The following is a 14,416-nucleotide window of genomic DNA, read 5'->3' on the forward strand; positions in this document are numbered from 1 at the left end:
AATCTCTTCACCACACCAAAGAGGAGCTAATCAGTGAAATCAGCTGGTGTAGTGTTTGGTTGGAATGAAAACCTGCAGACTCTTGGGTCTCATGGTTTAGAACCACTACTATAGGGAATATATGTCGCATATGAGTTATATGCCGCAATTGGAAAATTGGTCAAATTTTCACATTTTACCACACAGACAGATAAACACATGCATGGCATTTAGGTCAGTCCTGCCATAGAACTCTATACTGATGTTTGTGTTTTTTTGTGCTCCCTCTCCCAGGGAGGAGGAAGATGCTTCCCACTGCGCTGTACCGATCTCCACCAGCCTGATCAAACAGATAGTGAACAAGGCCGGGACCGAGGACAACCTGGAGCACATCCTGGCCGAATTCTATGGTCCAAAGTCCTCCACTGAGCCGCCGTGGCCCTACGTCACCAAAGACACAGACAGGTACACTGTGCTAGTTGTTGCCTCTTCACTGACCCGCATTTTGTTCGTTAACATGTTTGTGTCACACATATATGTAACTATGTTTGCATCCCGCTCATTGTTGGAGAATATGTTTGTGTGTAATGTGTCCTTGTATCCATTGGGTCCATTGCATCAAAATCGCCGGTGTAAGACAAATATTCAAATGCCTGTGAAGTTAAATCAAATGCAGTCAGTTAAAAGATTAAAAGAAGACTTTTTTCAAATCGTTCTTTTATGTCCAGGATTGTTGTTGATGGTATTCCTTTGAGCATAATCTTGAAGATTCAGCCTCTGGAGACACAGGCACTGGCCTGTTTCCTATCCCATAGATTATGAATGTTCACAGTATTTGCATGATTACATGTAGGTTATATATGTAGCATTTTCACTGTGGACACGATGAGATAAACAGAACAAATGATGACAAGTGATTCAGGTTGTGAGCCCGATTCAAACTTACAATGTCATGAGTACATGGTACGTGCCTCAGCCTGCCAAGCCACCATGACACCTCATGATCTTCAATAATAAGTCAGCATTTATTATTCTTTTTCATCTTTATTATAGTATTTTTGCGGCGAGCATTAAATCTGGTCATTATTCTTTCGTAACTCGGATTTCATCGAGACCCACCAGTCTGTTTTTATAATAGTAGGCTTCATACAGCATTCCCCCTCAAAGCACAGAGTTGTGCAAGGCAGAGCCTTTAATGAGGGAGGCTTCTCTTTATTGTTGACTCTTTGTTCACATAATAAAACGGCTAACTGCTAAGACAATGCAGAGCCGTGCATCAGACGCTAGCAGGGATCCCACTGTCGTCCCCCACGGACCGGAGATTTAGACTGTCACTCTGTCACAGTCCCACTTTCTCACACAAGTCCCAGGGCCTTGCATTCAGTTAAAACTTGGCACAGGTTTGTAAGCGTATGTACGTATATATGTGTGAGTGTGTGTGTGTGTGCACGCGCATCATGCATGTGTGTACGTATACTCTAGGGCAGTACACACATGTGAATCTGTCCACAAACGTCACTCTGGGAACCATCTTTTGTCACAAAGCAATCACATCTTGATAGCAGCGGTAGAACATTTAGCCACATGCTCTCCCAGAGGCAGAGCGTTACAAAGAGTCCCAGTGGATCTGCTGGACACATGGGCCATATGTCTGGCTGCGGTTGCCTGGGTTTCTCCGCTCTCTATACATACACAAGCGCACACACCGATTGTTCTCCAACACATGTGCGCGCACATTCAGAACGTTCTGTCACATACACACTCCACTATGCACATGTGCGCTCACCTTAAAATGTCACACACACATAATGTTCAGTCACTCACACACGCACACACACTCCGTCCCAGTGGAGAGCTGCTATCTGGTGGTTTGGTGTTGGGTTTCTCTGTCAGTCAGACCTCTCTCTCCCCTGTGATCCGGCCGTGCGAAACAAAAGCCCAAGGCCAAGGCACATTTCCCATCATGGAAAGTGGCAGTTTGTCTGGGGCCCAGAAATCTGCTACTTAATGTGAAGGAGAGTGAGGGGGAAAAAAATGGAAAGAGAAAAAGTAAGAAGGCGCGATCAGTGGATTAATAGCCCTAATTCCCATCTCTAAACGCACTCAGAACTTGGATAGCAAGGCAAAGCCACAGTTTAATTAGTATATTTTCCCTTAATGTCGATAACATTGATACAGTTTGCTGTTTGGATAGAGGGTGCAAGCTCCCTGGCACAGTGGAGAAACCAAACCAACTGGGTTCCTTGGCGGGGAGTGTGTAAATATTGTGTCTTGGGGGGCAGAGGAAGTTGAAAGTGGTAAATGTTATTTTTCTTTCTGTGTTGGGATTTTAATGGCAGAGAGGCACCTCCACAATCATTAAACAAACATCTTGTAGTGGTTGGGGTTAGGGTGAGATCAAGCTGCAGGCTGTGTGTTGGGGTGTGTGTGTGTGTGTGTGTGTGTGTGTGTGTGTGTGTGTGTGTGTGTGTAGAGCAGGGCAGCTGTCAGAATTCACACTTGTGAAGCCCTGAACCCCAGCGCTGGCGGCCCTGACAGAAGCTGCTGAGCACATTTCTTTCAATTACCTTTTTGTGAGCCCTATAATGTGATTTATGAGCCCTGCACTGCTGCCCTCAGCCTTGAGGTCAGTCCCCTTTTTTTAGCTATACACACACACACTAGCTAATGGTAAAGAACAACTATCAGCAGTGCTTTTTTTGGACCTGTTTCACAGCAGGGAGTCTTCTACGTTTCAGGCCTGAGATGGCTAGGTAGGCTGAGCGGAGTCGAGCCGGCCTTGGGGCAGAGGTAAGACTGGGTCGTCTTTGATGGCTTTGAACTTCAGAGCGAGTCTGAGCGAACTGTTTGTTTGGCTCCTTTCTGGCGCTCAGCGCTGTTTAGGGTTCACAAGACCATGATTGCCGTGAAATGACTGCGGTGTCAGTGGATTGGTGGAAAAATGGTTGTGTGTTTCTGTCTGTCTGCCTGTTTGTCTGTGTCTTTACATGCCCGTGTGTGTTCCCAGATGCTGAGTCAACTGTTCTCTGTATCTGTTTGTGTTGCATAACTTGTTTGCAAACAGTTTCTTTCTGTGTATTTGTGTGGCCTGTGTGACTGTTGCCAGCGTGTTAATGGTCTGTATAGTATAGCTGCTATGAGATTGGCTTGTTTATGTATGGCACATGTAATGCCTGTTTAAGGCTGTATGCTGCTCTCTTTGTGTTTGTGAGTGTGTAAAAGATACCCATAGCCAAATTACATGATAATATAAGAGAAATGACGTTCTTAATCTTGTTGATGGTCCATGGATCGGTTTATTACCGAGCCAATCTGAGGTTAATGGTTGTTTATCAATACTGCATTGCAGGTAGCTGTGTGTCTGTCTGTGTGTTTATATATATATGTCATGGTGACTATATGTCTGTGGTGAAGTATAGCTTAAATGAGAAACAAGCTCAGCACAGTAGAGGTTTGTTCAGTATGCCTGCCTGCTTGTCTGTGGTCTGGTGTAGATCAATGGGTAGAGCTAAAATGTCTGCACCCATGGTACTGTTAGGCACTTTGGATAAAAGTGTCCACCAAGTGGCTTATGTTAATCAAATATGTACCTGTCTCTCTGATTGGATTCCTGTCTATTATTTTTCTGTCTTATACTGTGTATCTGTCACTGATATTTATCCCAGTCATGTCAGATCATTTCCATAATACTGCATTCTCTCCCCACAGGTCTGTCGTGGAGCCCCTTGCCCAGTGGGATAGTCCCATGCAGGTGAAGTTGTCCTGCTGGAAGTCGGGCCTGAACACCCTGCTGGTGGAGCTGCTGCCCTGGGCCCTGCTGGCCAACCACTCCCACTGGGACCTCTGGCTGTTTGAGGGAGAGACCATCGTGCTGCAGATACCAGCCGGCAAGGTCATCGTACCGCCCAACTTCAAGGTGGGAAGCCATCTGTCCTCATGTTGGCCTGCCACTGTTCTCTTGAGCAAGGCACCTGTGGTGTGATAGTGTTGCATAGGAAAAGTGCTGCGGCATCATGCTGAGACTTAGACTAAAATCTTTAAATACTACTTACACTTTTTACATACTACTTATGCACTAATTTCTTTGTATACTACCTCAAAAAGAGAGCTATTCCCTATATATGTACTTTGAATTTATTGATATTCTATTTTTTTTTACAATGTTGTGTTATTTAATTTGAGCTATGGGAGCAACCCACCAAATCGAAATCCTTGTATGTGCAAACTTACTTAGGCAATAAAACTAATTCTGATTCTGACCTTTGTTGATCTATCTATAGTTGGAAAAACAAAAATCAGTCACATCACCTGTCTGCTTGGACAATGTAGTATTTTGCCCTGAGATCAAACAGAACATGGCAGTCTTGGCCTGTCGTCCAGAGCCAGATAGCCTTCATTATGAAACGCGTTCTTTCCACATTTCAATCTTGACTAATAGGCACAAAACTTGAGATCATTCACCAGAGTTGCATTACAGCAACATTCCCTGCCTAACTCTTTATCCGCTGCCCAGCTCTGTCACCATATACTGTAGGCATGTCTTCTCACTAGCATCTGAGATCAGAAGGAGAGCTCTGCAGATGGTTTTCCCTCTGTGGATCATAACACACACATGCACACACACACACACACACACACACACAGATCTTTCTGCCGCCTCTTTCTGCCAACCCCAGAGCTAAGTGAGAAGGCAGCGTATCAAAGGACAAGTGCTGATACGCTTCATCAGAAAGAAACAAAATAAAAAGTTGTAAATGTGTAATAGACTGTGAAATAGCAACAAATAAAGCATTGTTTCCATAGCGCCCTGCTATTTATTAGGTAAGGGCAAGTGGAGAGAGGACTTGGCCTCAGCTGCGTCTCCCAGAGCTGATGGCTTTATTAGAGAAGACTGGGGTTTGATCAGCGTGCTTCATGATGCTGTGGACCTCCACTGGCCAAATGTACAATCAGTGTGTCAGTCAAGCGCCTGTGGTACGGGAATGATGTTTCCCTGACAGCGCCATCGACGGTGGAAGTCATATACTCTTCAATAACCAACACTGTCTTAGATGTTATGGAGTAAATATGGAAACTGTAAGGAACACTGACTTGAGTTGTCAGGATCCCAGCATGTGACTATTTCTGAAGCTAAATCAAATACAGTCAAGTATAATTGCAAATCCTGTCAGTAATTTTTTTCTCTCTAATTCTCCATGTGTTTTCCTCCCTCTGCCTCCCACAATCTCACACTCACTCTTCTCTCCCCTCTCCACCATCCAGGAAGCCTTCCAGATTGGTATCTACTGGGCCCACACCAACACCGTCCACAAGTCCACGGCGCTGAAGCTGGTGCACGACCTGACCTCCCCTCGCTGGAAGGAGGGCTCAGGGTCGGAGGTGGTCACTCTGGACGAGGAGGGATACGTGGAGGCCGACATCACCCTGGGGGCCTTCCCTGGAAGACAGAAGGTCAGGGGGACATTGAACAAACCTTAAAGCTTATCATATAATACACAGGGTTCCCACTGGTGGTCATGGAAATTATGGAATATAACTTTTCAGACAGGGAAAGCGAAAGAATGTGATTAATTATCTGGGAAAGTCGGGGAACATCAGGGGATTTTTCAACGGGTCACTTTACAGAAATATACCAGAATGTATTTTACAACTTGTTTCACACATTTATTGCATTAGGTGGTGGTTTTCAACTGTTTTTTTCCTCAGCAAGCCCAACTGTAGTTGAAACCAGACTGTTTACCCCTGTAGAACTTTTCTGACCTGAAAAACATCAACAAACCAGGAAGGAATACAGTCTTTAGGTTCATGGAAGCACTTTGAGGTAGTTTTGGAAAGTCATGGAAAAGTCATGGAATTTTACATCACAGCTACAGTGGGAACCCTGAATATATTTTGCAGTATAATGCAGTTTAGTGGAAACATTAGTATTGTCTTTTTCATGACAGTGGGGGACAAACTACAACTTTTAGACTAGACATAAAGTGTACTGTACTTTCCATTGTTATGGCTTTGGATTGTTTGTGGCTTTCCCACTTTGATAAAATCTCTTTTTTATTTAAATGTGTGGTGAAGTATTGGAACATCATATTTTGGTTGCTCTGTTTTCCACCACATGGCTATCTAGCCATAGTGATGTAGCTAATATCCAGATCTAGCAAGTAGTAAAAACACTTGATTCTCTGGCGCTTTTGGCTTACACGTCGGTGTCTGTTGTTTCCCCTGTAGCTGTGTCAGTTCTGCGTGTCGTCTGTGGTGAGGCACGGCATCCAGATCCTGCAGATAGAGGACAGAACAGTTCTCGTCAACAACACTCCTTACACTGTACAATACAGACCTCTGCTGTCTGACCACGCACTAGGAACTGAAGAGCAGGTAATACGCAAACACACACACACACACAAACTTATACCCTCTTCTCTCTCTGTGCACTGAACTCAAACTGTTACGATGAGTCACACTCTATTCTCATACACTCACACACTCAGGTAAACACGCAATAAAGTAAACCTCACTGGTCTGACTCAATGGAAGTTTCACGAGGGAGTAGACTAATTTAAAAATCGTGCAGGTGAAAACAAGAAAGCAAAGAGGCTTGTAAAAATCATCTCACCGTAAAAGAAACAAATAAACATAACAAGATGAGAGAAACAAAATGAAAACAATAAGGAGGAAAACTGTGTAACAAAAGCAAAATGCATGAGGGACAAGTATGGGAAATAAAATAAATTGTAATAAACTGAGTGGTGTGTGCATGTGTTTGTGTAAAACCAGAGTGGGGGGAGGAACAATGTGTGTTCTGTTAGTGTTTTCCCCCCATCCTTTCACCACCCCCGCAACTTCGTCCTTACATCTCTACCAATCACCATCCTCGTTTCCCACGTGGGTGCAGCAGAGACAATCGAGCACTCCCATCAATCAACAAGCTTTGAACCTGTATTGCAATTGTTTGAGAAAAAAAATAGAAAATCTCTTTGTGGTTTTTTTTCCACCTTAAACATGAGAAACAACTCCAGACAGATTTTTCTTGTGCTGGCACTGTGCTAGAACAAAATGAAGCAAAAGTTCTGGCTATGCAAGGCTAATATTTCAGACATCACAACACCTGCCCAGTCTCTAAGCCCCCACCAGCTTAACGCAGTGTGCTGTTACTGCAGCTCCAGCTCTCTGAAATAGTGTGAAATAGTGTAATTCCTGGGCCTTTAGCTTCCACACTGCCACCTCATAGCCATAATGGCTGTGTGTGTGTGTGTGTGTGTGTGTGTGTGCCTCTGCATCGTGTCTATCCCAGCCCGCTGAAGCTTCTGAAGCAAGTGAAACACACACACATACACACTCACACATACAGTATATTCCCTACACACATTACTGCACACATTCCCTACACACACGGCCCCCACCGCCACCACCGCACATACACAGTGCAGGGATGTAGCAAGCCGTTTTCCATCAGATCATGTTGCTCCCCCCCTCTCTCTCCCTCCACCGTTCTCACCATGTGGCAATGGCACTTCACAGGGACATTAGACAAACACCCAGAATTGGATGCAGGTTTCCCCCCTCGCTTTCATCTGCTGCTTGTCCCCAAAGAGAGCAACAATGCAGTGATGTCATTTAACGAGCCTTCAGATCCCCTTAAAGGAGGATGGCAGAGCTTGCCAGTTGCCACTAATTGACTGAAAAACCTTTTTAAAAAAAGGCCTTAAAAAAACGAAATAGCGGGCGATGGGCTTAACAATAACACAGACCACAAACAAGGCCAGGAATGCCTTTCTAGTTGGTCTATTCATCATGCTTAGTGCCTAATCCCCGTAGTACTCAACTACTCGCTGCTCACTGGCTGCTAAACCAGCGCAGCAGGGCTCCTCTGCTACCAATTTAACACTAAGCTCAGTGGGAGAAAGAAGAGAGTACAATAACAATGTGGTTTTACCATGTATCTTTTGTTGTAACCGCTTGCATCGTCTTTCCCCTCTCTCTTTTTTCTCCTCTTGTCCTCCCTGTCCCATCTCATATCCTTTCCTGACCCCGCTTTTCGTCCGCCGCTCCTTTATTCTCGTCTGCTCTCCTCACCTCCTCTCCCCTCTCATCTTCTGCACCCTCTTCCCACCGCGCTCGTCTCTCCCCTACCCCGGTTTTTTTCTTCCCCTCTTCTCCTGTTTTCTCCACTCCTCGTTTCCTTTCCTCTCCTTTCCTTTGATTAACTTTCCTTTCTTTTCTTTTCTCTTTCTTCACCCTCTGCTTCTTTTCCTTTCTTTCATTCCTTTCCTTTTCTTTCCTTTCTTTTCCCTTCCTTTCCCTTCCTTCCCCTTCCTTTCCTTTCCTGTCCTTTCTTTGCCTCACCTTTCCTTTCCTGTCCTTTCCTTTCTTCACCTTACCTTGCCTTGCCTGTCCTTTCTTTTCCTCTCCTCTCCATTCTTTCATTTCCTCTGCTCCCCTCTTGTCTTTTCTCCTCTACCTCTTCCCCTTCTCTGCGCCATTCCTTTCTTTTCCTCCCAACTCCTCTCCATTCCTTCCCTCTTTCTGTCTTTCCCTCAGCCCTGTGAGATCCCAGAGACGTCAGCGTTCAGCCTGTCTCCCTCAGAGGAGGAGTCTCCTGCCAGGCCCTGCTCCGTGCCGTGCTGGGACCTGGTCCGAACCAGCGTCCAGGGCGAGGTGGAGTCCCCTCTGCCCCTCAGACACATGCTCTTCAGCTTGATTACCAGGCCGGACGCCGGGGCCGTGTCCGCGGCATGGAGCCTCCCCGCCCCCGTCCGACCAGACTTCCCCAGGCAGAGCGTGTCGGTTCCTGGGGAGCCGGGCTCCGGCGGCGGCCCGAACAGCAGGTGGGTGAAGTGGAGTCTGCGGTTTACTGGCCGCGACAGTCGGTTTAGAGCAGGGCACCGAACCCACGGCTGGCACAGGACACAAAGCAGAGAGGAACTGTAGCTGGTCACAGCTTGTTAAACACTGGCGATGAAGCACAGGGAGAAATGCCCTCATCATTTCCACTGTCAGTCTCTCTGCTTGTCTTGTTCGCACGATCCCTCTCAGTCTGTCTCACGTCTTTCTTTCTTTCACTCACTCTTTATTTTCTTCATTTTTCCTCTCTTCTTTCGTTCTGTCTTTCTTTCTGCTTCCCTGCATCTCTTCGTCTGGGGTGGCCGTAGTGCAAAGCTGTTTGGACAGCTTTCCAATACAGAGAACACAGAGACAGTGTATGTAATTAGGCCCATGAGCAGAGAAGTGAATGTATTGTGCCTTTCTCCACAGATAAACACCTGATTTTTGTTTTTAGATTGGTCAGCTGTGTTCCTCTGTGTGTGTGTGTGTGTGTGTGTGTGTGTGTGTGTGTGGGTGTGTGTGTGTGTGTGTGCGCATGTTTCACATCCATCCAATCCCAAAGACACAGACTGTACCAGCCAAAACACACACAGATGCACACACACACACACACACACACACACACAGAATAACAGTGTGTCCATGCCTGGCTTCAATTAGGGCTCTGCCCATGGATGCACCTCAGGGACTGGGAAACGGACATAGCAGTAATGTGACGTTTGACATCTCAGTGTGTGTGTGTGTGTGTGTGCTCCTATGCGTGATGTGAAGGGATGGGTTGTGAGCTGTCTGTGGTCTGCTTATTTATGTGTTTATTTGTTTTGCTGCAGAGCCTTGGTGCTGACATATCAGGAGCACCTTGGGGTGACATACATCACTCTGAATGAGGACCCCTGTCCTCGCATGCTCATCCACAACAAGTGTCCAATCCCACTGCTGCTGAAGGAGAGAGTCAAAGGTAGGGGGGGGAGGTCCACAACAGAGCTGGTCTGGACTGGACTGGACTGGACTGCATTGGACTGGTCTCTTCTCTTCTCTTCTCTTCTCTTTTCTTCTCTTCTCTTCTCTTCTCTTCTCTTCTCTTCTCTTTGGTGACATGTACATCTTCAATATCAACCAATGCTCACATATATTCCATGTTCATACACCATACAGTTTGTGTATGTCAAACACAGGAATTTACCATCCATTCATTCATTCACTCACTCACTCCAAGTGTCTTAAAGCTTTTATAGAATGATAGTAACATATTGCTTTCAAAAAATTGGTTGCTTTCACACCATTGTATAAAAAAAAAAAGTATGCAAATGTTAAAAAAAATACTTTCAATCAGTGTTGATTAAATAATAATACTTAACGTTATCTTTCCACCCATTGTGTTTAGAAGTAGCTAAACAAAATGTTTGTGAGACATGATTGTATTACTGTCATGCAGTCATAGCTGTGTGTTTATTGGGTGTGTTTATCAGGTGTTTAACACTGGCCTACAACGTGACTCAGCTAGTCAGAACTGAGGATCAGGACTGTCTGGTTTATATAGTATAATTTGTTTATTCAGCATTTCGTGAGCTTGGAAGGTTCTATCTGAATTTGTCAAAATCTAGTTATCCACAAATTCATTATCTTTGAATGTTACTTTATGCCTGTGTGGTGTTTTTACAAAAAGATCCTTTTAGAGATAAATATTTAAAAAGATAGAAAGTACATAACAGCTTTGCCAGCTGGTTTGGCAAATCTTTGATGCTCAGTATTTCAGAACTGCACTCCACCCAGATAGAACCTTCGAATTCCAAGTCCATGATTTATTGATTACACTATTTCCTGCTTTCTCTTCTTAGAAACCCCGAGGACTGAGGTGTTCTGTCGTCCTCTGCCTGCCAACTGCTCCCTGCACCACGAGCTCTACCACCACTCCTCCAGTTTCCCAGACTGCAGGCAGAGAGAGGCGCTGCCCGCCCTGCTGCTGAAAACCACCTCAGACCACAGCAGCACCGACTGGACCGACCCCATAGATATCAACTGCCCCGGCACGCAGGTAAAAACATGCATATAAAGGTGTAAGGAGACAAGGGAATGTCACACCTCTTACTGACACAAAATATGTATTTTATCCCTGCATGAAAAATCACACATAGTGAGGAAGACAAGAATAGACTGCCACCACAATCTTCCTTTTTAATACATAATGCTCACTCTATTGTTTAAAACTGACACATTTCCACATGTATTTCACCCCCTTTGTTAACAATCGATTTTAAGGAGGAACTGTAGGATTGTAATACTTTGCCTCCCCATCATCCCTCTTCCTCTTGTCATTCAAAAACACACAGAATGCCTTCAAGCGCTCCTCATAAGCTCCTACTTTCGAGTTTGGAGGTTTTAATTAATTGACTAATAAAAATACGTACAACTGAGACTGAAAATATAAACATACAACAAAACTAATTGTTTACATTGAATGCTACACAATGCATAAAGTGTATTATATCTACCACCAGTCATGTCTCTGCAACTCGGGTATCAACAAAATTTCCCACTTTCCCATTCGTAAATTGCTCGACTCATGATTGCGATATTTCCGACAGCGCTTGAGGACGGCAACTCAACCCCCCGATCACACCAACAAAGAGTTAAACAATGTGTGTGTGCATACAAGTGTGTTTATGCGTGCTTCACCTTAGCTAAGTACAAGTATGTGTGTTTTGGTGAATGAAGTGTATGTTTGGGGTTGTGTGTGTGTGTGTGTGCCGCTGAGGTTAGGTAGCCAGCCTCATAAGTATTTTAGTGTGTTTTGGCTGGTGCAGTGTAGTGTAGTGTGTGTTTGGGGTTAGCAAGGTGGTAAGGAGCAGAGTGTGTAATGTTTGGTGTTGTGTCTAGCCGGCTGTAGGTTCAGGTTGAGGCCGGGGCTGTCTGGTGTCTCTGGTTACTGCGGGGTCTCAGTCTGACCCCCGCTGTAGGGGTGAAAGGTCAAGGGTTGAACTTGTTATGACTGCTCAGCGCAGGGCTCAGCAGGGATCTTCTTCCTGTCGTCACAGGAGGGGCTGATCACTCTCAACCTGCAGCAGTGGAGGTCAGAGTCAGACATATGTATGCTCTAACACACACACACACACACACACACACTACAGCATGACAGGGTAGAGTCAGGTCTGTATAGCAGAGGTCAAAGTCATACATGCTTAGACTTTCTCTCTCACACACACAAACACACATACTGCAACGTGAAGAGCAGTGAGCTTTGAATCTGTGATTCTGACTGGGTCTGGATGGGTAAAGTTATCTATTTGCGAAGTAACATTGATATTTGTGTGATTGCTGAGTCAGCAATCACAGGTATAATATTCCCACTCTTTATTTTTCTTATTCCGTACATTTTTTGCCACCTATCTACTCCTTCATACTTTCAGCTAGAAACGCCATTCAGACTTTCAAATGTTTAGCTTTTTTTGGACATTGTCGGATGTATTAAACTTTTTGATATCTTTTATACTTTTTAAGATATTCTACTTTTTTCCACTTTTTTTTATAATGGAAGTCAATGGACGGAATGTTCAAAGTCAACACTTTTTGAACTCTATCTACTCTTTCATACTTTCAGCTAGAAACTTCATTCAAACCTCAAACTGTTCATCTTGTTTAGGACATTATTACATGTATTCATCTTTTTTATATCTTTTATACTTTTTGAACTATTCAACTTTTTAGTACCTGTTTTTACAATGTAAGTCTATGGGAGGACTGTTCAAACCATGCCCTGTTTGAACTCTAACTACTCTTTCATACTTTAAGCTAGAAACTCCATTCAAACTTTAAACGGGTCACCAGTTTTATATAGTACTTAATAGTACTTTATTACTCATTACTCTTTATTATTCAGCTTTTTGATACCTTTTGTACTTTTTGAGAAATCGCAGTTTAAGTTTTATACTTTTTTCAACCTTATAATGGGACTCACTACGCTAGAGTGCGTGATGTCACAACTCACTCTAGCAGACTTTACAGGCTGTACTTTTCACTAAATTCACACATTTTTTAACTGTGACATTTCACACAACTTTAACACTACATACACATATTATACATCAAACCCTTCAGCTGCTTCTGCTCTCACTCACAATGTCAATATATAAGCGATACGATGTATAGTTTTTGAGATATTAACGTTTGTTTGACACTAGTGTTCCACTTTGTTTCACAGTAGTTTCTGCTGCACTGCTGCTCTCTTACACATGCAGCTCTTCTGCTTATTTCACTCTTCTCCATTTCAACATGTCTTTTACATATTTTCATACATTTTTACTTCTTACGATTATTACATTTTAGTACATTTCTAACATTATAACTTGTCACTGCCTTCCTACTCTTCATACTACTAGTACCTTCCAGCTTTTCACATAAGCCTTCCTACTAACTATTTCTAACTAGATAGTTAGCCATCCTGCTCTTCCTACCAACTACATATTTGTATACCTTTTTACTTCTTAGTATTGTTACATTTTAGTACATTTTAGAACATTTCCACTCTATTTCACACTAGCTTCTGCTGCTCTGCTGCTCTCTTTCACATGCAGCTCTTGTTTATTTCACTCTTCTCCATTTCAACATGTCTTTTACATATTTTCATACCTTTTTACTTCTTAGTATTAATATATTTTAGTACATTTCTAACATTAATACTTGTCACTTTCTTACTTTCTGTTTTTTTCTACTGAATATATACCTACTTTTCATACTCTTCATACCCCTTGTACCTTTCAGCTCCTACAAAATAGCCTTCCTACTAACTATCGTTTGTTAGTAGGAAGAACATTATTACTTATCACTTGGACACTCATTACAGCACCTTCACAGAAGTGTTTCAAACTGCCACATTTACCACAGTTTTAACATTACATACACATATTACATCTAACACATCTTTGTTTCAGCCGCTTCAGTTTGAACAGATGATCCACGGTCAGTCATGTTCAGAAACACGCACACACACACACGGTCACGCCCACACACACATGTGCCTACACACACCACATATGCTAGGTATTTGTTGTTATGGGCTGTCACATTTATATTGCACTCTCAGAAATCACACGCATTTTCTCCAGAAAATGCACCTTTCTAGTTTCTATTACTATTCTAGTAGAGATAATATAGAAGGACCTTAATGTCCTCATAACTCACTCACACTGTATTGGCACAAAAGGCAGGAATGAGCAGGTACTGTGGGATATTGAGGGAAGGATTTTTCAGAATTTATCAAGTTTATTTAATGCAAAAAAGAGCTTATGCAATACCTGCTATCCAGAGCTATTTGAAAAAGTGTTGTAATCTACTTAACCATGTATCTCTGTATTCCATTGTTGCTCAGGTGGTGTTCCTGCCAGGCTTTGGCTGTCTCTACGTAGACGTGGTGTATGAGAAAGGAACTCTGGTCCTGTCCCTGGCACCAGAGGGCAGCATGGACTCTGTACTCAGCCAGCACAGCAGGTACGGATGGGCAGATTGTTGTTCTATTGTTGTTGCTGTATGCTTCCCGCATATTTCAGCTATAACTTAAGAAAGCATCCATCCATGTTTTTCTTTCTACCCTCAAGGGATCTACTAGTGGGCTGTTTAGCAT

At 43.6% G+C, this 14,416-nt stretch overlaps 1 protein-coding gene across 4 annotated transcripts in view; it reads left to right on the forward strand.

The window, feature by feature from the left end:
• Window positions 1–14,416, forward strand: part of vps13b (vacuolar protein sorting 13 homolog B) — a 351,965-nt gene that overhangs the window by 324,620 nt on the left and 12,929 nt on the right. For 3 of the 4 annotated variants that reach the window (XM_078287161.1, XM_078287162.1, XM_078287163.1), the window contains exons 51-58: window positions 274–444; window positions 3,688–3,895; window positions 5,242–5,430; window positions 6,205–6,351; window positions 8,515–8,801; window positions 9,630–9,757; window positions 10,638–10,834; window positions 14,165–14,283. In XM_078287161.1, coding sequence (XP_078143287.1) covers window positions 274–444; window positions 3,688–3,895; window positions 5,242–5,430; window positions 6,205–6,351; window positions 8,515–8,801; window positions 9,630–9,757; window positions 10,638–10,834; window positions 14,165–14,283 — 1,446 coding nt within the window. Of the gene's footprint in view, window positions 1–273; window positions 445–3,687; window positions 3,896–5,241; window positions 5,431–6,204; window positions 6,352–8,514; window positions 8,802–9,629; window positions 9,758–10,637; window positions 10,835–14,164; window positions 14,284–14,416 lie in introns of those variants that run through there. The other variant, XR_013506903.1, reaches the window with a different exon arrangement.

This window comes from Centroberyx gerrardi, chromosome 12, assembly GCF_048128805.1.
Source record: "Centroberyx gerrardi isolate f3 chromosome 12, fCenGer3.hap1.cur.20231027, whole genome shotgun sequence".
Lineage (NCBI taxonomy): Eukaryota > Metazoa > Chordata > Actinopteri > Beryciformes > Berycidae > Centroberyx > Centroberyx gerrardi.